We start from the raw sequence: 23708 nt of genomic DNA, 5'->3' as shown, positions 1-23708 counted from the left end.
ACAAGCTACAGAATGCTTTTCCAGAAAGAAACCCTAACTGCCCCAAATCACAAAATAACAAGTCTCCCCATCACTTCACACGCAACAGTACCTTGTACCAAAATTTTTATCTTAAAAAGCCTGCCAGCAAGGACAAAAAGCCTACCTTTGGTATCTGACAGATATCTAATTTCAGGGTGGAGGGGAGCCCAGCATTTTGGCTATGTGTCTACATCTTCCCATCCTGAGCAGCTAGTCCCTGAAGAGGAGCAGAGCACTTTCATTTGTGACTGTATCTCCTACAAGCTTTGATATCCCTGGTCCCCCTCCAGTTCTCAGGTAAGGGGGGAGATCTTGTAACTCTGAGGCCTTGCAGTCTGAGCTGTGGGGCAGCCAGCCCTGGAAGGATTTTCCCTCCCCAGGCATGGTGTTTGATACACACAACTCGTCAAGGGCTCCTGGAGTCGTGTGAGGGGCTGACAAGGCATTCCTGAACAAATGCAGCTACGGCCTTCCAACACAGAGCTAGGAATTTGTATAGAAAAACAAAACAAAACAAAACCAAGTATGTGCACTTAAGAACTTCATTAGCTCTCATAAACATCATGTTGTCCATGATTGAATGTCACATCCACTGGAGATCTCTCTACTCGGACTCAACATCTAGACCCACCCCTTTCTACTACTTGGCTGTGAAAGCCTGATGGCCAGCCACCTTTCGTGGCAATTATTTCAAACAAGAGAGGCTCAACTTCAGTGTAAAAGGATTTCAACTCTATCTTCAAGGGTTCAGATGAAATATGACTGTATCAGTCACTGAAAAACCATGTGAGGCCTTCCAGCCTCATTCACTCCTTTTAATCTACAAAGACCGTATAGTGGTTCACATGGCTACGAATAAGCAAGCCACAAAAGTACAAGATTAAAAGTTCAAAACAAAGTTCTGGAGTTAAATAAAAACTAGACACAGTCTGTAACAAAATCTAGGGGCAAGAGAAGGCCAATCATAATAATGAATCAAGTACCCTTCCCAGAAATATGAGCACGTGTATGTTCACACAGAGGTACCCGGACACATGCCACATCCAATTGCAAGGAATTCCAGGCCCACAAAAACCAATTTTGTGCTTTCATCTGGGCACAAAGCCCTTGACCATGCCCCTTCCCCCCAGCACCACCCACTCTGAGCCATTGGCACTGTGATGCCAGCCAGGTTGCTTTGATTTGCACCCTTCTTTTAGCCTGGCAGGGCCTCTCCAACCTCCTTCCCTCAAGTCTGAGTTCATGTGCTAACTGCTGTGTCAGGTCACCTTAAACACCATCCGCCCTTTCCCACTCAAAGCAGCCCCACAATCCTTCATGAAAACTTCCAGGGACCCCCTCACCACACAAGAGGCTGGTCTGGTCTGTTACGTGTCCCCAGTGGTCTATGAGCACAGGAGGGCCTCCTCAAATACTTGTGCAGGTCAACAGTTTGACTGAGATGTGCCCTGCCCACAAGGAATGGCAGGACCTCAGTAGCACTTGTGCATGCACTGGAGTTGGGTCAGGTTAAGATTTCTCTGAAACTCAGACATGGCATTAGAAAGGACTGAGGGGCCGCCCCTGCCTTGCGACAGCATCCCCAGAAGAGTACCACCCAAGAAAGACACAAGAAGCATGCCTTACCTTGGTCGGTTTTGGTTGCTGGCTTCCAGTTTTCAGCACTAATAACCGGCAGACAGACCTGCCCCTTTTCATCGATGTTTGGGTGATAGATCTTTGTTTTAAATGTGATCTTCGGTGGTTTGAATGGGTACTCTGCTGGAAAGTTGATTTCAATTCTGAAGGCCCCCTTATCATATGGAGGGTTGTCCTGCAGGGAACAAGAAAAGATCAAAATGAACATGCAACAACTCAAACACCTGTAGCTCAGACAGGACTGTCCTGTTTACTTGAAAAATCTATTTATTTCAAGTAGTATGCCAACTGAAGCCTTGTTACCTTCAGGGCAACCAACAATCGATCAATGTTTCCAGAGCAGGATGTCCACAAAGCTGCATAAAGGTCTGCAACTGACCGTGTGGTCTCTTTATCTTTGTATCCTTAATAGGCTTTGTTTTATTAGTTTTAGGTTTACAGCAAAACTGAGAGGGAAGTAAGGGTATCCCCCACTTTCTAGAAGTTTGAGTGATGCCACTTTGCTTTCATGAAAGACCTATGTTAGTACCTGTTTTGCCAGCCAACATAAAGAAACGTGAAGAGGATTTTCACTTTTACCAAAAAAGGTAAAAAGTGAAAATAGCATTCAGTATTTGTTTTGCAGCAATTATTTACAGAGAGAGCACTGCATCTGGAGCGGCCAGAGTGGTGGCACTGCCAAGTGCCTTCTTCAGGAACTAAACTCGGCATCTCAGAGTCAAACCACCAGAGCTTTGAACTGTTATCTGTAAACATTTGCACTTTACCTTGACTTCTTTTGTGTATCTGTTAGCAAGATGTGTCCTAAGGTATCAAACAAGCCTGAGAGGTTATTTTTGGGGTCTGGGAACACTAAACATTTTAATGGTGACTGCTTCTTTGCTTTATACCATTTAGGCTTACATAAGGTTTCCTAGAAATGCTCGTGTGTGTGTGTGTGTGTGTGTGTGTGTGTGTGTGTGTGTGTGTTTAAGATTTTATTTTTAAGTAATCTCTGCACCCAATGTGGGGCTCAAACTCACAACCCTGAGATCAAGGGTTGAATGCTCCACCAAATGAGCCAGCTGGGTGTCCCTTGATAGCAGGGGAAAGCTGTACCAAATTCCTGTACGTCCCCTCCTCCACACAGTCTCTTCCACTATCAACATCCCCCATAGAGTGGTTACAATTGACGAACCTACACTGACAGCTCATTATTACCCACAGTCCAGTTACATTAGGGTTCACTCTTGGTATGTGTTTTGTTGGTCTGGCATGGCATCACACATTATAAGTGGAATCATACAGTAAGTAGCCGTTTCCGATTGGCTTCTTTCATTTAATAACATTCATTTTAAGATTTTGCCATGATTTTCATGGCACAATAGCTCATTTCTTCTTAGCACTAAATATTCTGTTTTTTGGATTTACCACCACTTATTCCATTCATCCACTGAAGGACATCTTGGTTGCTTCCACGTTTAGCCATTATGAATAAAGCCGCTATACACATCTGTGTGCAGGTTTTTGTGTGGATATGCATTCCTAACTCCTTTGGGTAAACACTGAGCAGCATGATTCCTGGATCTTAGGTTAAGACTATGTTTAGTTTTGTCAAAAAATCACCGTCCGGGGTGCCTGGGTGGCTCAGTTGGTTAAACAACCATCTCTTGATTTTGGCTCAGGTCATGGGACGGAACCCACTAGCAGGCTCCACATTGGGCATGGAGCCTGCGTAAGATATTCTCTCTCTCTTTCTCCACTTGTGCTCTCATTCTCTCTCTCTCTCTCTCTCTCATGTGTGTGTATCACACACACACAAACATTTAAAAATCACTAACTGGGGCACCTGGGTGGCTCAGTTAGTTAATTAAGCGCCCGACTTTGGCTTAGGTCATGATCTTGAGGTCTGTGGGTTTGAGCCCTGCATGGAGCTCTGTGCTGACAGCTCAGAGCCTGGAGCCTGCTTTGGATTCTGTGTCTGCCTCTCTCTCAGCCTCTCTTCTGCTCACACTTTCTCTCAAAAATAAACATTAAAAATAATCACCAACTGTCTTCCAAAGGGGCTGCAGTATTTATATTTCCACCAGCTACAAATGAGAGCTCCTCACCAAGACATCCTCCCCAGCATTTGTTGGTGTTAGTGTTTTAGATTTCTGCCATTCGAATAGGTGTATATAGTATCTTGTTACTTTAGTTTGCAATTCCCTAATGACAATATATGTTAACTACCTTTTCATATGCTTACTGCCATCTATGTATCTTCTTTGGTGAGGTACCTGTTCAGATGTTTTGCCCATCTGAAAATCAGACTCTTATTATCAAATTTTAAGAATTTTTTTTGTATATTTTTGGATAGCAGCCCTTTATCAGGTATGTCTTTTACAAATATCTCTTTATCTTTTTTGAAAATATGAAGAGTCATACCAGGGGTAATTAACAACCAAACCAAGACTACACTGAGTGCTGACAGTTCAAAGAGGTGGCGGAACTCCAGCCGGACTCTGGGGAACCGAGCTTGCCTCTATTGCTATCCAGACAGGGCCAGAATCATGGTTCATGTCCTTGTCCCTAGGACAGCTTGAAGAGCTAGACTTCAGGGCCTGGACACCCTGATGGGCCCAGGAGCCTCTGGGAGATACTCCAAGAAAAAGGGCCCCAGGCTCTCTGCCCCCTCCCTTTACCTCCAGAGTTGAGCAAACCCTTTTCATCTACTGCCTTTTCCCTGAGTTGAGCCTGCCTTTTCTGACTCTCCTGCATCCCATCCAGGCGTGCCATGTCACACCCAACCCAGAGAAAGCTTAGCTTCGCAAAGTGCCCACAAATGCTGTTGGCAGCCCCCACACCACAGCCCTTCCTGTTCAAGCCCCGAACCACCTGGGCATCCTCTAAACATGGCTCCTCTGCTGGGAAGCAAGTCTGGCTTGTACCAGGTCTCTACACTGCCCTATGTTCTAATCCTGTCCAAGGAAGGGAGGCATGGGGCAGAGGCTTTGGAGGACAGGTAAAGTTAGGGAATGCTGAGGGGTGAGAGAGGACTTCCAGACAGACAGGACTAAAGACTACGATGGTGGGGCTTGGAAGGGGCAGTCTGGGGAAGACAAGAGGCTGGGAGCAGACAGTGTGGCCGAGGGGCTGCAGAGGGTCTTCCTGAGGAAAGCTGGGGGCCACGTTTAGGGCTCCAAACTCCCCCTGAACAGTGGGATACGCTCTCAGAAGATTAATCTGTGGGGAAGCTTGTAAGGAGTTGGAGACTCAGGGTCAGGAAGAAGGTTGGAGATGCTAACAGTCCGGGCCATATGCCTGTGTGAGGAGACTGATTTGCACACACCTGGGAAAGGCTATTAGGAGAAGACAAGATTGGGAAATAATTTTTATCCCAATAAATCCTTCCCTAATCCCTTCTTCAGGAACACAGAATTCTCTATAACACTGTCCAGAAGGTAAAGTGGTAGCAGACCTCTCCCAGGCCTCACCCTGTCTGTGCCCCCTGAGTCACTACCTAGGACAGCTCAACTCACTCTTACAAATAAACAAATTCGTACAAATTAAAAATAGGGGGAACTCAGAGAATACTGCTTTTGGTTTTTAAGAAAGTTTTAAATTTTCTAAGTAAAAATCATGTTCACTTATACTGCCTGAGCAATGTGAAAAGAGTTGTCCTTTACAACTTTTGTTTGCTGGTGATTTCTGCCCCAGAGTAGTCACCACCCTTGTGCCTTGCCTTATGCTGGGCCCCATGCTAGGAGCTGGGAGGCAAGAAATAGCCGGTCCCTGTTAACAGTGTTAACCTCGCCTTTACCTCTTCCTCGCTGGGTGAGCCTGGGACATTCCCGAACGTCTGTAAAATGGGAGTATAGCAGCAGTCTGCACTAATGATATATGAGCATGTACAGTCCAATGAGACTGGTACCTGGGCAAAAAGATCCAGAAAAGCAGCTCTGTTGCTACCAGAAGCAGGACAGGCTGAGCCTCTCACCACAACCCAGGGAGCATGGCTAAGCTCACCTTAACTTCTCTGAGCCTGTGTCCTTGTCTGGGGCTCTGGGAATGACAAAAGGAGTAGCTCAAATGTATGCCAATCACACAGACTGTCCACGGGTCCTAGGGATTTTTGCTGAAGGTGTGCAAAAATTAAAACACAGGATATACCTTCTGGATAAAGGTCTAAAGCCCCATATGTGAGTTTTTGACATTTCAGACCTAAACTTATTCTGTGGAAAGGCAGCTCAGAAACTACAAGGGACCTTAATGAGAAAACATGGTTTTGTTGTAGAAAATTATTATACGACTTTCCAGGAATTTGTCTCACACCAAGACCAAGCTGTAACACCATTTCACTATCAAGCTAACCAAAGATTTCAGTATTTTTATCTTCATGTACAACCCTGATCAAGGTTTTTCTGTCATTCCCACCTTTATGGATGCCTTGCATTCCCTTCAGCTCATACTGCTGTGTCAAGGAAAGTTTTTAAATGTAAAATTAATTTCTTCCAATAATTTTAACATGCCATAAATAACTGCCCAGACTTTAAATTTTACTCTCCTGAAGATGCTATAGGTGATTGGCCAAACACGTACCCATTCTCCCTCTACATGCGTATATTTTATCAAAAGCATGGTTGAGAAGGAAAAAGTATCACTTTTTGTGCTAAGAACCCCCTTTTCTGGGGCACCTGGATGGCTCAGTCAGTTGAGTGTCTGACTTTAGCTGAGGTCATGACCTTGGGGGCTCTGCACTGACAGTAGGGAGCCTGCTTGGGATTCTGTCTCTCTCTCTGTTCTCTGCCCCTCCCCCTCTCATGCTTCCTCTCTATCTCAAAATACAGAAACTTAAAAAAAAGACTCCCCTTTTCTGCCTTTGCTTCTAGTCATTACACACGGGCATGTAAATAAGATTCGACCACTCTTATCTCTAGTTCAGTTCCCACAACGGCAACCTCAGGCAGATTGTCACTGACATCTGGAAACGTGACAAGTGGGATGGAAGTTGAGCCATCAGCCTAAGACCCTAAACGCATACTTCCTCTCCTGTAACACAACTTGCTGCATGTGCAGGCATCCATCTGGGCCCATTCTCATGGGACCTGTAGGCATGGGCACTGATGAGAATGTGCTGATGCTCACGTGGCTTGCTGACACCGTGGACTGTTCTCTGTCCCTGTACAAGAGAAGTCTTATGTCTCCTGCCAGCATCCAATAAGCTGTGGCAGGCTACCTTGTTAGCTGGCAAGTAGAGTAAAAACTTCAGATCCTTCACACCAACTCTCTCGACACCAACTTGGCAAGGCACAAAGTCCTTCTGTGGCAACTAAGACCAAGAGGAAGCCCCTCCACAGATGGCACCAGACCCAAAGTGTCCTACTCCTAATCCTGTGACCAAACCTAATCTTTCCTTTCCAGGGCAACCCTTCAAATGTCTCAAGATCCCATTGCATTTCACGTCTTCCCTTCCTTGGGCGATAGCCCTGACTTTGTTTCCTCACAGAAGTCCAGTTTGTGTCACTACTGTGACTGCTTTCTCTGTGATGAGGTAAGGACGCCACACAGCTCTCTAGCAGCCACAGAGGAAGTCAGGCCAATCCTTGCACTCCTTGACGTGGATTGCTGCCACACGGTGTGTCCCCACAGCACATACACAGCTAACTGTCTGACACCACAGGCAGAATTCATGGCTGACTTGATGCGAACAGGTGGATCCTGGTGCAGAGCTAATGCACATGCTGTCCCTTCTTCACTCCAAGATGAACTAAAGGGTCTGTTTCACATCCACTTCTGTCCATTTTGGTGACAACCCCTAAGCCGCATCAGATCCCTTCCTCACGCCTCACCCAGCAAGTTAACAAAAGCCCGAGATTTACTATCACAAGGATGCCAAGCCCAGACCTGCCCTGCTGGCTACCCACCCCCCAGAGTTGAACTGTGTTGTTAAAGGGGAGCTTTCTATGCTCTCATGCCTTCAGGGTCCACTCTAGAATCTTGTCTATTGGGGCGCCTGGGTGGCTCAGTTGGTTAAGCGTCTGACTTTGGCTCAGGACATGATCTCACAGTTCGTGGGTTCGAGCCCAGCGTTGGGCTCTGTGCTGACAGCTTGAAGCCTGGAGCTTGGTTCAGATTCTGTGTCTGCCCCGCCTTCTCTGCCCCTCCCCTGCTCATGCTCTGTCTCACTTTCTCTTTCAAGAATAAACATTAAAAAAAAATCTAGAATTTTGTCAAATACTGAGATAAGCTCATGCGTCTCAACGCAGATGATGTCTTTTTACCCTTTGTAAATTGTCAAGTATTTATTCTTTCAAGCTATTCTGAAAATAAGCTTCTTGACTGCCTAAATCATGAAATCTACTCAATTAGTAGGTTGAGTTTGCACTAATGTTGCTTTCTGGATGAGTTGTTTGTACCATTTCCAACAATTCAGTTCATAGGGCTTTTCACAGTATAGTTTTCAATGAAGACCTCAATACTATAGAATTCCATCATATTGAAAGTATTAGTAGAAGTAATTTTAGAACTGGTTTTCTAATCTCTTATGACCAAACTACGCTCTGAATTATATCTAAATTTAAAAATCATGCTCTATGGGGCACCTGGGTAGCTCAGTCAGTTAAGCATCCAACTTTGGCTCAGATCATGGTCTCGCAATTTGTGAGTTCGAGCCCTGTGTTGGGCTCTTTTTTGACAGCTCAGAGCCTGGAGCCTGCTTCGGATTCTCTGTCTCCCTCTCTCTCTGCCCCTCCCCCACGTGCACTCTGTCTCTCCCTCTCAAAAATAAACAAACATTAAATTTTTTTTTTTTAAAGTTTTAAAAACCATGATCTCCATGAACTGAATTCAATAAAGAACTTTCTCTCCTCTGGACTCCTATGTACACAATCCACTATCCCCAAGAATGAAGTAGCTTTATTGTTAATCTTCATAAAAGTGGAACATTCAACCAAAAAAAAAAAAGTATTAAACATTCCATCCCCCAGGATAACAGCTGTTAGTCCCTGCTGCATGGCCCTGCTATGTTCTCTATGCATATGTAAACAAACGCGTTTTACTCTGGACGTCTGCTGTACATATTTTTTATAAGCAATTATAAAACTGGAGTCATAGTGTCTAACTTCTGCTCATGTTGCTATACCTTGTCTTTCACTCTGCAATCCAGACATTTCCCATTTCTGTCAGGCCAGAGCACCTTGCAGGTGGAGCCCCCCTCAATGTTAAAGAGACCATGGAGGGCAGTGCCCTGGTAGCTTCTGTTTACAAAGCCTGTGCCTGGCTTGGACAGGAGCTCAACAGTTCCCACCAACATGGAGGGATACTCTTCTCCCTAAGAACATCCCCAGTGTCCTCTGAGGTTGGTGGCAAAATATTTTTATGTATGGCTCGGGGTCAGAAACCAGGGCTCCGCTCATTGGCTTCAACCACTACAGCTACAGAAAAGCAGAAGGAAAAAGCTACAGGAGAATCAGGAGGAAAGCAGAGAAGAGCAGAAAACACAGATCAGGGCTGGGCCCTGAGAGGCAGGACTTGGCTCCGCCTCAGTCCCAAGGGACAATGTGGAAAGAGGGCAGGCATCTGGCGGGTGAGGATTTCTGTTGAAATGGGCTGTAAAGTGAATAAGGATCCAGAAAGGAAGGTGAGAGATTAGAACTACAAATGCGGCAACAAAAAGGTAAAAGAAGGAAACCAAAGCCTCACATGGGCTCCTGGAGGCCAGGGTAGAGCTGAGGGAAATCTTCCTTCTTCTTTGACAAAAAATAACCTAACACTAAAGGAGCTTTTATACTGTGCTTGGGAGACTGTCAAATACTTTTAATCAAGAACCACACCAATCACCAGAGGGCAACAGGGGAAAAAAAGGAAGGAAGGGTGCTTATGTCATAGACATTGGAATACCCTATTAGTTTCAGAAAGTAGGTTTTGTTTTAAGTGGGGAAGAAAGATTTTTAATTGAAGCAAAATTCATGTAACATACAATGAACTATTTTGGCACATACAATTCAGTGGTATTTAGTGAATTCATTATGTTGTGCAACCACCTCTCTCTAATTTCAAGACTTTCTTTGCCCTCAAACACTCTGTATCCATTAAGTAACAAAGGGGAAATCGAGGCAATAAAACTTTGTTGGATAAATGACATTTTTGTCTCACTCGAGACTGAGGGGGCTTGGCCAGAGGTGGCTAACTTCTCCCAGGAGGAGCTCAAAGTTGAAGGACGGACCCTCAGGTGGAGGGCAGGCAAGCCAAGAACATACACTGCTTTCTACAATCTGGCCTCAAGAGTTGCTAAAAGAACATTCAATACCAACAGAGACAGAAATCTGCATTTGTTGTAAAAAAAAAAAAAAAAAAAAAAAAAAAAAAAAAAAAAAAANAAAAAAAAAAAAAAAAAAAAAAAAAAAAAAAAAAAAAACATGAGATGTGGGCAGGCAGGGGAGAAAACATGGTGCCCTAGTCTCCCCTGCCTGACAGAGAACTGGGGCCAGAACCCTAGTAGATGGCATTCCTGCCCCTTCTTTTAGGTGAAGGCACACGAGGCTCTCACATGCTGGGGAACTGTGCGCACAGTACAATAACCACCTTTATTTACCTTGCAGGCTGCCACCGACATTACCCTCATCACCCGGGTACACGTTTCTCCTTGATCTTCCTAATGGCTGCAGCAGATTCTGACGTCCAGATGTGCCACAATTTCTTTACTGCTACCCCCAACGGCAGGGCATGAACTCCATTACATTTGTGAAGATGGTATCAATAGTAAGTATCTTGAGTGTCCCGTGGGAGCATTAAAAACCCCACTTTTTTTTTTTTTAATTAAAACCAAAGCTATCGTGTATTCCCAAGACATCACTGGCCAACGCTCCTTCTTCACCACAGGAAAGCAGGGGAGGCAAGGCTGCAGGGAGCGGTGAGGACACGGTGGCAGCACCCACTCCGGGAAGCCACAAGATCAGTGATGTTTTCATGTAAGGAAGAAGCCTGGGCTTATCTAAGACAGAGGAAAGTGGCTGCAAGGAAGCCTTGCTGTTCTGGTGGGCTCCTCAGAGCACTGATAGCTGCATTTTAATCACCTGTCTTCTCCATTAGTCCAGGAGATGCCTGAGGTTCTAAGGCAGCCTTAGAACCATGCCTAAATTCAGATTCTATTCTTGATTACAAAACCGTCAATGCCAGTATTTATGTTATTCTTTTGAATACGGCCAAGAATGGGTCAGGTCTCAGAATAATGGTTTAACATACCTGAAACACAATGACCCCAGAAGCCAGAACCAGCCTGGAGCTTGTACACAGAAGAGAAAACATTTCCACATCTCTGGATATCCCAGGCACGAGTCACAGCTTAGAGTGGCTAATAAAGTAGGAATATGAGAACCTCACAGTCAATCTAGGTGGTAGGGAGTCAATTCCAGGTCATTCACATGGAAAGAAAACAAGTTCTTGTTAGGAAAGAAAATCTGATTATTATTGCTTTTTTAAAAACCAAAGCTAGGGGCACCTAGGTGGCTCAGTCTAGCTGAATGTCTGACATTGACTAAGATCATAATCTCATGGTCCGTGAGTTCGAGCCCTGCGTCAGGCTTGCTGCTGTTAACGTGGAGCCCACTTGTGGATCCTCTGCCCCCTATTCTCTCTGTCTCTCCCCCACTCACGCACTCATGCTCTCAAAAATAAACACTTAAAAAAAAAAAAAAGCTAGTTACAACTGAATTTAAAAACCCAAAATAGACCCAAATAACCAATTTTAAGAACGGGCAAGGTAGGGGCGCCTGGGTGGCTCAGTCAGTTAGGCATCCAACTCTTGATTTTAGCTCAGGTCATGATCTCACGGTTCATGAGTTCAAGCTCTGCACTGGGCTCTGCACTGACGGCACAGAGCCTGCTTGGAATTTTCTCTCTCTCAAAATAAATAAATAAACTTAAAAAAAAAAAAAACAACAAAGCAAACACAGAAACAGTAATTCTCAACTAAGGGCAATGTTGTCCCTCTCAGACAGGTTTAGAAATGCCTAAAGGTGTCCTTACATTGTCCCAATGACAAAGTTGGCTGCTGGCATCTAGTGGACAAGAAACAGGGACAATAGTACACAAATAATCCACATACACATACCAAAATGCAGTGTACAACACAACCTCATTGAGAAATACTGCTTTAGGAGAACTACAAGTTCAGCTTACAAACTGTAAGGTGCCTACTATGTGTGACACATGGTGCTGGGAACAGGAAGTAAAAGGGAAACAGATTTCAGGCTCCCGCCTGATCCAGAACTCACTGAGATAGATATCAACATCACAATACAGTCAAAGTCACACAGTGAGCAGTGCCCAAATAGAGGGGGGTACAGTGATGGGGTGGGCCACAGCAGACCCCAACAGGCTGTCCAGCCAACAGGCTTCCCTCCATTTCCTTGCTGGCAAACCCCAGGTTTTGTATGCAGTCTCACTGCTCCCTCATTGTGACCCAGGGCTAAAACCTGACTGGTTTGAACCTGTGTGACAGGTAGCTGCCAGCTGCTAGTGCCTACTGAGCACTTGAAATGTGAATCTTCTGAGTTGAGAAGTGCTGAGTGCAAAACACAACCTGGATCTCTGAGACCCTTGTATAAAAAATAAAAAAGAATGCAAAATATTTCAGTAACAATTACTGATAGTGATTAGATGTCGAACAATATTTTTAATATACTGCATTATGTAAACTATTTATCAAAATGACCTCCCAAATGACTTTTTAAACATTTTAAAGTTTAAAATGTCCCCATTGGACAGTGCTATCCTACTTCAGCCAGTGATAGCTAGGGGGTGGGGGTAAGCCACATGTCCTGGTTCTGGATAAGATGTGAGGAGTCTGTGGGCAGCTTCTGGAATAAGTACCTTTGTTCTTGGTCACATTAAACTACATGTATGATAAAACTGCAGAAACATACTGGGGCGCCTGAGTGGCTCAGTTGGTAAGCATCTGGCTTCAGCTCAGGTCATGATCTCGCAGTTCGTGGGTTCAAGCCCCGCACTGGTCTCTGTGGTGACAGCTCAGAGCCTGGAGCCTGTTTCAGATTCTGTGTCTCCCTCTCTGACCCTCCCCTGCTCGTGCTATCTCTCTCTCTCTCAGAAATAAAAAACATTAAAAAAAACTGCAGAAGCATAAACACACATATTAAAACTGGAGAAATCTGAATAAGGTCAGCGGACTGTATTACTTCATCTTCTGGTTATGATACGGTGCTATAGTTATGCAATAGGTGAAGGGTACTGATCTCTCTATATTATAATTGCATGAGAATTGACTACTACCTCAAAACAAACAGTTCAGAGACAGAGAAGTGAAGGGAAGAGAAGGTCCCCTTCCGACCCTGGACACTGGGGCCCTGCAGGAGTCTGCAGTACTGCAGCAGCTATCTGACAACTGGGTAAAAGCTGGACTGAATGGAACCAAGGTCAGGAAAAGAGGGACAGGCAGAATTCAGGTCCTTGCTCACATCACTCAGCTGCTGGATTAACCAGCTCAGAGGATTTTGTCAGGTGCAGTAACTTGCCCTTTTCAAAGCTAAACTGAGTTGGGAGTTTCCTTACTTGGGAGTCAAAAGTGACCTCACCAGTACAAATGGTGACTGGAGAGAACACAGAAGGACAAGATTCACCGAGACCAGGAGATGGGGAGTTTCAGAGGAGACTCAGGAGGAGAAGGATGGGTGCCCTAAGCAGAAGGGGTGGCCTCCTAAGCAGAAGAGAGGTCATGTTCCTGAGAAAAAGCAAGGTCTCTCCCTAAAAGTTAACAAACAGGAATTTGACGCAACGGTTAGTTTTGAGTACCTTAGCCACAGCCCAACTTAGGGTCAACTGGTGGAGGGCACTGACCTGTAGCCTCCCCAACAAAGGAGCAAAGCTGTTCAAAAGGGGCTGGTATCCAGTGCAGGTCAGGAAGATTTGATGATGAGCCTATGAGGTGCTGCAAAGAACTTGTGAAATGGAAAACCCTGCACAGAGACCAAGGTACTTCCAGTTTTCAAAAGACGATATTAATCAGTGCAACTGATGCCAATCCCCAAAAATATTCTGGAGGGGTTCACCAGAACCTGGTGTGTGTGGGCACTGAAAGGAGAGCAGCGAGGTCCAGGAGCCAGCATGGAGGCCAGAGAAACCGCAATGTCAGAGAGACTACTTCCTCTCCCACCAGCTGGTAGGGAACAGCAAGGAAGTACAAGGCCTCTCCAGAGAGCCTTCATTTAATTTTAAAAACAATTCTTGGGGCAGCCTTTGATGTACAAGGCCTCAGGGATACAAAGATGACTCACAGGTCTGTGGTTCTGAAGCCCAGAGGCAAGGACATTCAGGGCAGCTGAATGGAGCATGAACCACAACATTGGCTGAAGTGAACACCTGCTCTGCGCTAGGCCTGGGAGCACCGTCAACCTATTTAGTCCCCTGCCCACTGTGAGGCAGACACATGTGAGTTCTGTTTTACAAATAAGGAACCAAGGCACAGACTATTAGAAGAAAGACCTAATGTCACTGTTGGAATGTTTCCACCTGTGCACATCTTACCTTCTCAATAAAAGGTAAAACTAGCAGCAGTACCATCACAAGTTCAGGGTGACAATGACACGGGATAGGAGCAGCCCAGGCAAGAAAGGAACTCAAGATGGAATGAATTCCTGCCTTAAAGAACTAAGCACTCAAATCACAAAATTATTTTTAAAAAATTCTTTTTAATATTTTATTTATTTCTGAGAGAGAGAGAGAGAGAGACAGCGTGGGCAGGGGAGGGTCAGAGAGAGACGGAGACAGAATCTGAAGACAGGTTCCAGGCTCTGAGCTGGCTGTCAGTACAGAGCCTGACGCGGGGCTCGAACCCACGAACCATGAGATCATGACCTGAGCCGAAGTTGGACACTTAACCAACTGAGCCACCCAGGCACCCCTCAAATCACAAAATTAGAAAAGGACAAAGAGCAAACACCAAAGAAAGAGAAGACATCATAAAATAAAAGCAGAAATTAACACGAAAGCAAATATTAGCTATTCACAACACAGAAAAAGAAATTTCTACTTCATGATACTAAAACTAGCATGACCATCTTACCTAAATCCAATCCAAACAAAAAATACAATACAATGTCACATATGAACACGTATGTAAAAATACTAAAGACTAGTAAACTTAATACAATGGAATACTTTTTGAAAATTGTCCACAATTAAGGAGGGGTTAATCCAGAAAGGGAAGAGAGATTTAATTAACAGGCCACTGTGAAAACCTGTATCATAAAATCTAACTGACAAGTAATATGGCCTTTAACGAAATCCACTCATTCCTGATTAAAATTAAAAAATTTAGAAAGCAACATCAACAAAATGGCAAAGCAAGCAGCTCCAAACTCCTATTCCTCCAGAGAAACATAAAATAAAACAAAATATGCATGCAGAAACTGTCAGAACCAACTTTGTATGAACTTGGGAAAACAGTCCAATGTTTAAATTTTTTTTTAATGTTTTATTTATTTCTGAGAGAGAGACAGAGAGAGAAAGACAGCATGAGCAGAGGAGGGTCAGAGAGAGAGAAAGATACAGAATCCGAAACAGGCTCCAGGCTCTGAGCTACCTATCAGCACAGAGCCCAACAAGGGGCTCGAACCCATGAACCGTGTGATCATGACCTGAGCCAAAGTCGGATGCTTAACCGACTGAGCCACCCAGGGGCCCCTGCAGTCCAAGGTTTATAGCAACCAAATGAACGAAGAATCAAGGAAAAAAAAGCAAAAACTGTTGATTTTGGCTCAAGTCATGATCTCAGGTCCCTGGGTTCGAGAGCAGAGCCTGCAAAAAACAACAGTTTTTGTTTTTCTCTGTCTTTCTCTCTCTGCCCCTCCGCCCCCAAAGTAAATAAACTTAAAAAAAAAAACAAAAAACAAAAAACATTAAGGGCACCTGGCTGGCTGTCGGTTAAACATCCGACTTTGGCTCAGGTCATGATCTCACAGTTTGTGGGTTCGAACCCCGCGTCGGGCTCTGTGCTGACAGGTAGCTCAGAGCCTGGAGCCTGTTTTGGATTCTGTATCTCCCTTTCTCTCTGACCCTCCTCTGCTCACGCTGTCTCTCTCTCTCTCAGAAATAAATAAAACATTAAAAAAGAGAAAAAGAAAAAAAAACTGACAAATGGTGGGAAAGCTTTGTGGCAATCTTCCCTGCCCTCACTCCACCTCCTCCCTGGCTGGGCAATAGACAGTCTTGCAGATGGCAGCCTCTATTTTCAGTGTGAGGCCCTGGTCCCCAGCTCCAGAGGATGCAGAGCAGACTTTACTTGCAAATTACTGTGTCTGTCTGTTCTACCGTGTCTGGGGGCTACCTGAGGGGCTGACACAGGGTGGTCATCTCTGTTTTTACCTAATTCAGAATCCACACAGGGTGAAAAATCACAGGCACTGCTCCAAAACATTGTAAGGCAATGGAAAACCCACGGCCACCCAGAGCAAAAGATAATGACTAAGATTCCCTAAAGCAATGGAGGAAAAGCCAAGAAGAAATCTAGGGAAATTAGGACATTCCAAAGTGTACAACTATACTAGGGAATTGAGAAAGCCATGCACACGCCTCGGACAGGCTACATGCTCAGAAAAGTCCAGAGAAGATTTGAAACTTTCACCCACTATCTAATTACAGCCTCAACACAAGCGACAAGTAAAGGCTTTGGCTCTGTGTTTAAGTAGTACTCTAGCACAGAGCCAATCTGCACAGACTGAGACTCTTTTTTTAAACCTTCTGGCAATCAAGGAAATTTCAGCCCAAACACTGGCAGAACACAAGTGAAACCTTTAACAATCAAGAATAGCAAACTCCAGGCTAAGCCTGGCTGGCTCTGTCAGTAGAATATGCAACTCTTGATCTTGGTGTCAGGGGTTCAATCCCCATGGTGGGTGCAGAGATTAAACAAACAAACAGGGGTGCCTAGGTGGCTCAGTCAATTAAGCATCCGACTTCAGCTCAGGTTATGATCTCACAGTTCATGGATTCAAGTCCTGCATCAGGCTCTGTGCTGACAGCTCAGGGCCTGGAGCCTGCTTCAGATTCTGTGTCTCCCTCTCTCTCTCTGCTCCTCCTCTGTTTACGCTCTCTCTCTCTCTCTCAAAAATACACTTTAAAAAAGGTTTTTTGCAAACAAACCAGCAAACCCTGTGCAAGAGGGAGAATCTGATTCCGGATTACAATATTCAAGTGTCCAGTTTCCAATAACAACAATAATCACAAAGTATACAAAGAAAAAGAGGGGCACCTGGCTGGCCTGGTCAGTAGAGCATGTGATCTTGGGTTTGTAAATTCAAGCCTTACATTGAGTATAGAGATAACTTAAAAAAAATTTTTTTTCATGTTTGTTTATTTTTGAAGGAGAGAGAGACAGAGACAGAGCATGAACAAGGTGGGGGTGGGGTGGGGGTGCAGAGAGAGGGAAACATAGAATCTAAAGCAGGCTCCAGGCTCTGAACTATCAGCACAGAGTGCCATAGAGGGCTCAAACTTGCAAACTGCAAGATCATGACCTGAGCTGAAGTCAGGTGCTCCAACAACTGAGCCACCCAGGTGCCCCCCCAAAAATAAAATCTTTAGGGGCACACCTGGGTGGCTCAGTTGGTTAAGCATCTGACTCTTGTTATTGGCTCAGGCAATGATCTTAGGATCAGGCGATCTAGCCCCTCGTGCTCTGGGCTGAATGTGGAGCCTGCTTGGGATTTTCTCTCATCTCTCTGCCCCTCCCTTGCTTGCAGATCCATGCACACACTCTCTCTCTCAAAATAAATAAACTTTAAAAATAAATAAATAAAGGGACACCTGGGTGGCTCAGTCAGTAAAGTGTCCAACTCTTGATTTCAGCTCAGATCATGATCTCTCAGCTTGTGGGACAGAGACCCGAAGTGCGCTCTGTGCTGACACCATGGAGCATGTTTGGGATTCTCTCTCCCTCTCTGTCTCATCAACCCCCTCTTTCGTGCACACACATGCCCCCTCTCTCTCAAAATAAATAAACTTTTAAAAAACCTTAATAAAAGCATGACTTACTTATTAAGGTTTTTTTTTTAAAGTTTATTTATTTTGAGACAGACTGAGAGAGGGCTTGCTAGTGGGGGAGGAGCAGAAAGAGATGGGGTTTAGAGGATCCGAAGCAGGCTCTATGCTAAGACCAGATAGCTCGATACGGGGCTCAAACTCACAAACCGTGAGATCATGACCTGAGCTGCATCAGACACGAGCTGACTGAGCCACCCAGATACCCCTAAGATTTTTAAGTAAAATCTATATTCAACATGGAACTTGAACTTACAACCCCAAGATCAAGAGTCGCATGCTCTACCAACTGGGCCAGCCAGGAGCCCAAGTATAACCCATTTAAAGAGTAGAACAAATCAACAGAAACCATTCCTGAGGATATCTAAACGCTGGGCTTACTAGACAAAGAATTAAAATCAACAGTCTAAAACATGTTCAAAGAAGTAAAGGAAATCATGGACAAAGAGCTAAATAAAACCAGGAAAATGATGTCTGAACAAAATGAGAACGCCAATAGACAGAAGCTGTAAAAAAGGGAACAAATTTAAAGCTGAACAGCACAATAACTGAAATGAAAATTTCAGCAGAGCAATTTGACAGTAGGTTTGAGTAAGCAGAAGAAAGACTTCAGGCACCTGAAGTTAGAACATCTGAAATTATCCAGTCTGTGGACCAGAAAGAAAAAGGGATAAAGAAAAGTGAATAGAGCCTAGGAATATATGGGACACCATCAAGAAGACCAACACATACATTATGGGAGCCCCAGAAGCCCAGGAAACAGAAAAGAGGCAGAAAGAATATTTGAAAAAATAATGAGCAAAAAACTTCCCAAGTTCCATGAAAGATTAATCTACACATCCAAGAAGCTTAATGAACTCCAAGCAAAATCAACTCAAAGAGATCATACTAAGACACATAGTCAAATCTCTAAAGAGATAATCTTGAAAGCCATAAAAAACAAGTGATTTGTCTGGATTCTCAGTAAGACAAATGATTTCTCACCAGAAACCATGGAGGCCATAAGGCAGTGGGATGACATATTCAAGAGGCCGAAAAGAAAAGACTGTCAGCAAAAATTATCCTCCAAAAATGAATGAGAAATTAAAATATTCCTAAATAAGTAAAAACTGAGAGAGGGGCGCCTGGGTGGCTCAGGCTATTCAGCAACTGATTCTTGGTTTCGGCTCAGGTCACGATCTCATGAGTTTATGAGATTGAGCCCGCGGAGAGCTCTGCACTGATAGTGTGGACCCTGCTTGGGATTCTCTATCTTTGTTCTTCCGCTTCTCTCACATGTGCATTGTCTCCCTCTCTCGTGCTCTAAATAAAAAAAAACCAAATCATCACTTTCCCTAAAAGAAATACAAATGAGAATGCTTCGAGCTAAATGAAAGGACAGTAACTTAAAGCCATATGAAGAAATAAAGAACAACCCATAAACGTATGACCAACTAATCTTTGACAAAGCAGGGAATATTGAATGGAATAAAGACGGTCTCTTCAGCAAGTGGTGCTGGGAAAACTGGACAGCTACATGCAGAAAAATGAACCTGAACCACTTTCTTACACTACACACAAAGATAAACTCAGAGTGGATGAAAGACCTAAATGTATGGCAGGAAGCCGTCAAAATCCTAGAGGAGAAAGCAGGCAAGAACCTCTCTGACCTTGGACGCATGAACTTCTTAACATGTCTCCGGAGGCAAGGGAAACAAAAGCAAAAATGAACTGCTAGGACCTCATCAAAATTAAAAGCTTCTGCACAACAAAGGAAACAATCAGCAAAACTAAAAGGCAACTGGAGGGAATGGGAGAGGTATTTGCATATCAGATAAGGGGTTAGTATCCAAAATCTATCAAGAACTTATCAAACTCAACACTCAATGAAGAAGTGGGCTAAAGACATGAACAGACACTTTCCAAAGATATCCAGATGGCCAACAGACACATGAAACGATGTTCAAGGTCACTCATCATCAGGGAAATACAAATCAAAACCACAATAAGATACCACCTCACACCCATCAGAATGGCTAACACTAACATCTCAGGCAACAACAGATGTTGGTGAGGATGCGGACAAAGAGGATCTCTGTTGCGCTGCTGGTGGGAATGCAAACTGGTGCAGCCACTCTGGAAAACAGTATAGAGGTTCCTCAAAAAATTAAAAATAGAACTACCCTACGACCCAACAACTGCACTACTAGGTATTTATCTAAGGGATACAGGTATGCTGTTTCAAAGGGGCACATGCACCCCAATGTTTATAGCAGCACTGTCAACAACAGCCAATGTAATGGAAAGAGCCCAAATGTCCATCGACGGATGAATGGATAAAGACAGACAGACAGACAGACAGACAGACAGACACACACACACACACACACACACACAGAGTGGAGTATTACTCAGCAATCAGAAAGGATGAAATCTTGCCATTTGCAACTATGTGGATGGAACTACAGGGTATTATGCTAAGCAAAATTAGTCAGAGAAAGACAAATAACGTATGACTTTACTCATATGAGGACTTTAAGATACAAAAGAGATGAACATAAAGGAAGGGAAGCAAAATTAACATAAAAATAGGGAGGGGGACAAAAACATAAGAGACTCTTAAATATGGAGAACAAACAAAAGGTTACTGGAGGGGTTGTGGGAGGGGGGACTGGGCTAAATGGGTAAGGGCATTAAGGAATCTACTCCTAAAATCATTGTTGCACTATATGCTAACTAATTTGGATGTAAATTAAAAAATAAATTTAAAAAAATGCAAAAAAGATGAAAAAATTTAGATTTATAATTTCACTTATGAGAATTAACCCTCAAGCAATATTTGCATGTGTATATTTATCAATTATATATTTTAATAAGTATTTCATCATAAAAAATTTCAATAAAATGGATTTAAAAAGTTTCATGCATGTAGATATACAATTAGTTGTAAAACATAATAATAAATGATACCAACAACTTGAAAAAGAAAAAAAGAAAGAACAATAATAAATGTAACTACACAGGGGCGCCTGGGTGGCTCAGTCGGTTAAGCGTCCGACTTCGGCTCAGGTCATGATCTCACAGTTCGGGGGTTCGAGCCCCGCATCAGGCTCTGTGCTGACAGCAAGCTCAGAGCCTGGAGCCCATTTCAGATTCTATATCTCCCTCTCTCTCTCTGACCTTCCCCTGCTCACGCTGTCTCTCTCTCTCTCTCTCAGAAATAAATAAAACATTAAATAAATAAATAAATAAATGTAACTACACAGAAAAATATAAAAGCTAATGTTATAGATTATTGCACTTTGGGTTTGTAACTGCTATTCGTGAAAATAATAATATAAAACTGGGAGGTAATGGAGACATGTAGGAGCACAGTGTTTGAATACTACTGAAATTAAGTTGGTATTATTCAAACTAAGTTGTTAAAAGATTAAGATGTTAATTGTAATCCCCAAGGTAACCTCTAAGAAAACAACTAATAAGTATAGATAAAAAGAAAGAAGGGAATCAAAATGGTATGCTACAAAGAAAGTCAACTAAATATATATGGCAATAATGGAGGATTTCAGGAACAAAAAGCATGTAAGACAACCAGAAAGCAAACAGATAAATAACAGAAGGAAATTCTTTCTTAATAATCACTTGAAATGTAAATGGAATAATCTCTTCACTTAATAAAAGACAGAGATTAGGGCATCTGGGTAGCTCAGTCAGTTAAGCATCTGACTCTTGATTTCAGCTCAGGTCATGATCTTGCAGCTCACAGGTTCAAGCCCCACATTGGGCTCTGTGTGGACAGTGCAAAGTCTGCTTGGGATTCTCTCTCTCTTCCCCTTCCCTGTTCGTGCTCTCCCTCTCAAAATAATAAATAGTTAAAATAAATAATAAATAAAATAAAAGATTGCCAGAATGGATAAGAAAATGAAGGCTATCTGTATGCTGACTGCAAGAGACTCGCTTTACAAAAACATAAAGTTAGAAGGAAAAGATGGGGGGGGCGCCTGGGTGGCTCAGTCAGTTGAGCCTCTGATTTTGGCTCAGGTCATGATCTCACGATTTGTGGTTCGAGCGTCATATCAGGCTCTGTGCTGACAGCTAGCTCAGAGCCTGGAGCCTGTTTCAGATTTTGTATCTCCCTCTCTCTCTGACCCTCCCTTGCTCACACAGTCTCTCTCAGAAATAAATAAAACATTAAAAAAATTTTAAAAGAAGGAAAAGATAGAAAAGATATTCCACGCAATTAATAACCAAAAGAGAGGGGCGCCTGGGTGGCTTAATCGGTTAAGCGTCCGACTTTCGCTTGGGTCATGATCTCGCGGTTTGTGGGTTCGAGACCTGCATCGGGCTCTGTGCTGACTGCCAGCTCAGAGCCTGGACCCTGTTTCAGATTCTGTGAATCCCTCTCTCTCTGACCCTCCCCTGCTCACGCTGTCTCTCTCTCTCTCTCCCCTAGAAATAAATAAAACATTTAAAAATTTAAAAATAATAATAATAATAACCAAAAGAGAGCTACAGTGACTATATTATTATGAGACAAGATAGATTTTTAAGTAAAAAGGATAACAAAAGATATTATATACTGATAAAGGTTCAATCCATCAAGGGGATACAAAAATTATAAACCTATACACAACTAACAAACATAAACCAAAATACATGAAGCAAAATTGACAGAAGTGAAGGAAGAAATACAAGTTCTAAATAATATTTGGGGATTTCAGTACCCCATTTTCAATAACAGAAAAACACAGAAGATCAACAAAGAAATGGGAGTCCTAGAACCAATTAGACCTAACATATACAGAACACTCCATCTAATAACAGCAGAATATACATTCTTCAAGTGCCTCTGAAACATTTTCCACAATAAACCACATGTTAGGCCACAAAATAAGTCTTTAAATAAATTTTGAAAGATTGAAATCACACAAAGTATCTTTACTGGCCAGTGTGGAATGCAACTAGAAGTTAAAAATGAAAGGAAAACTGGAAAACTCACAAATACGTGGAAATTAAACATACTCTTTTTTATTTATTTTTTAATGTTTGTTTATTTTTCAGAGAGAGAGAGACAAAGACAGAGCATGATCAGGGACGGGCAGAGAGAGAGGAGACCAAATCCAAAGCAGTCTCCAGGCTCTGAGCTGTAGGCACATAGCAAGATGCAAGGCTTTAACTCATGAACCTCAAGATCATGACCTGAGCTAAAGTTGGACGCTTAACCAACTGAACCACCCAGGTACCCCCATACTCTTTTCTTTACATGTTTATTTATTTATTTTGAGAGTGTGTGCACGAGCGTATACCTGTTCATGAGCAGGGAAGGGGCAGAGAGAGAGGAAGAGAGAATCCCATGCAGGCTCCAGCACTGTGAACAAGGAGCCTGGATGCAGGGCTCAATCTCATGAACCGTGAAATCATGACCTAAGCTGAATCAAGAATTGGACACTTAACTGACTGAGCCACCCAGGCACCCAGAATATTAAACATATATATATATATATTTTTAATGTTTTTTTATTGAGAGAAAGCACAAGCAGAGAGAGGGGCAGAGAGGGGAGCAGAGGATCTGAAGCAGGCTCAGGGCCATCAGTGCAGAGCCCAATGTGGGGCTCGAACCAACGAGCCAGGAGATCATGACCTGAGCCACGGTCAGATGATCAACTAACTAAGCTATCCAGGTGCCCAGAAATTAAACATATTCTTTAAAAAAGAAAAAAAAAAAAAAGAATGAGTCAAAGAAAAAAAAAACCACAAGGGAAATTGGAAAATACCTTGAGATTAATGAAATTTAAAGCACAACAAATTAAAACTTAAGGGATGCAGTGAAAATAGTGCTCAGAGGGAAATTTACAGCTATAATAAGAAAGATCTCAAATCAATAATCTAACTGGACAACTTAAGAAATAAGGAAAGGAGGGGTGCCTGGGTGGCTTAGTCGGTTAAGCGTCCGACTTTCGCTTAGGTCATGATCTCGCGGTTTGTGGGTTCGAGCCCCGCGTCGGGCTCTGTGCTGACTGCCAGCTCAGAGCCTGGAGCCTGTTTCAGTCTGTGAC

General features: G+C 43.4%; 1 protein-coding gene across 2 annotated transcripts in view; it reads right to left on the bottom strand.

Moving 5' to 3' along the window:
• UBE2L3 (ubiquitin conjugating enzyme E2 L3) overlaps positions 1-23708 on the bottom strand; it is a 59068-nt gene that overhangs the window by 6856 nt on the left and 28504 nt on the right. Inside the window, exons 1-2 of one of the 2 annotated variants that reach the window (XM_039242864.1) lie at positions 10864-10941; positions 1648-1834 (exon numbers count right to left, since the gene is read on the bottom strand). In XM_039242864.1, the coding sequence (XP_039098795.1) occupies positions 1648-1834; positions 10864-10926 (250 nt within the window). In that variant the 5' untranslated portion in view covers positions 10927-10941. Of the gene's footprint in view, positions 1-1647; positions 1835-10863; positions 10942-23708 lie in introns of those variants that run through there. The other variant, XM_039242863.1, reaches the window with a different exon arrangement.

The sequence above is a fragment of the Hyaena hyaena genome, unplaced genomic scaffold (assembly GCF_003009895.1).
Source record: "Hyaena hyaena isolate Hyena2069 unplaced genomic scaffold, ASM300989v1 scaffold_219, whole genome shotgun sequence".
Classification (NCBI taxonomy): Eukaryota; Metazoa; Chordata; class Mammalia; order Carnivora; family Hyaenidae; genus Hyaena; species Hyaena hyaena.
This window is presented reverse-complemented; position numbering and strand designations above follow the sequence as displayed.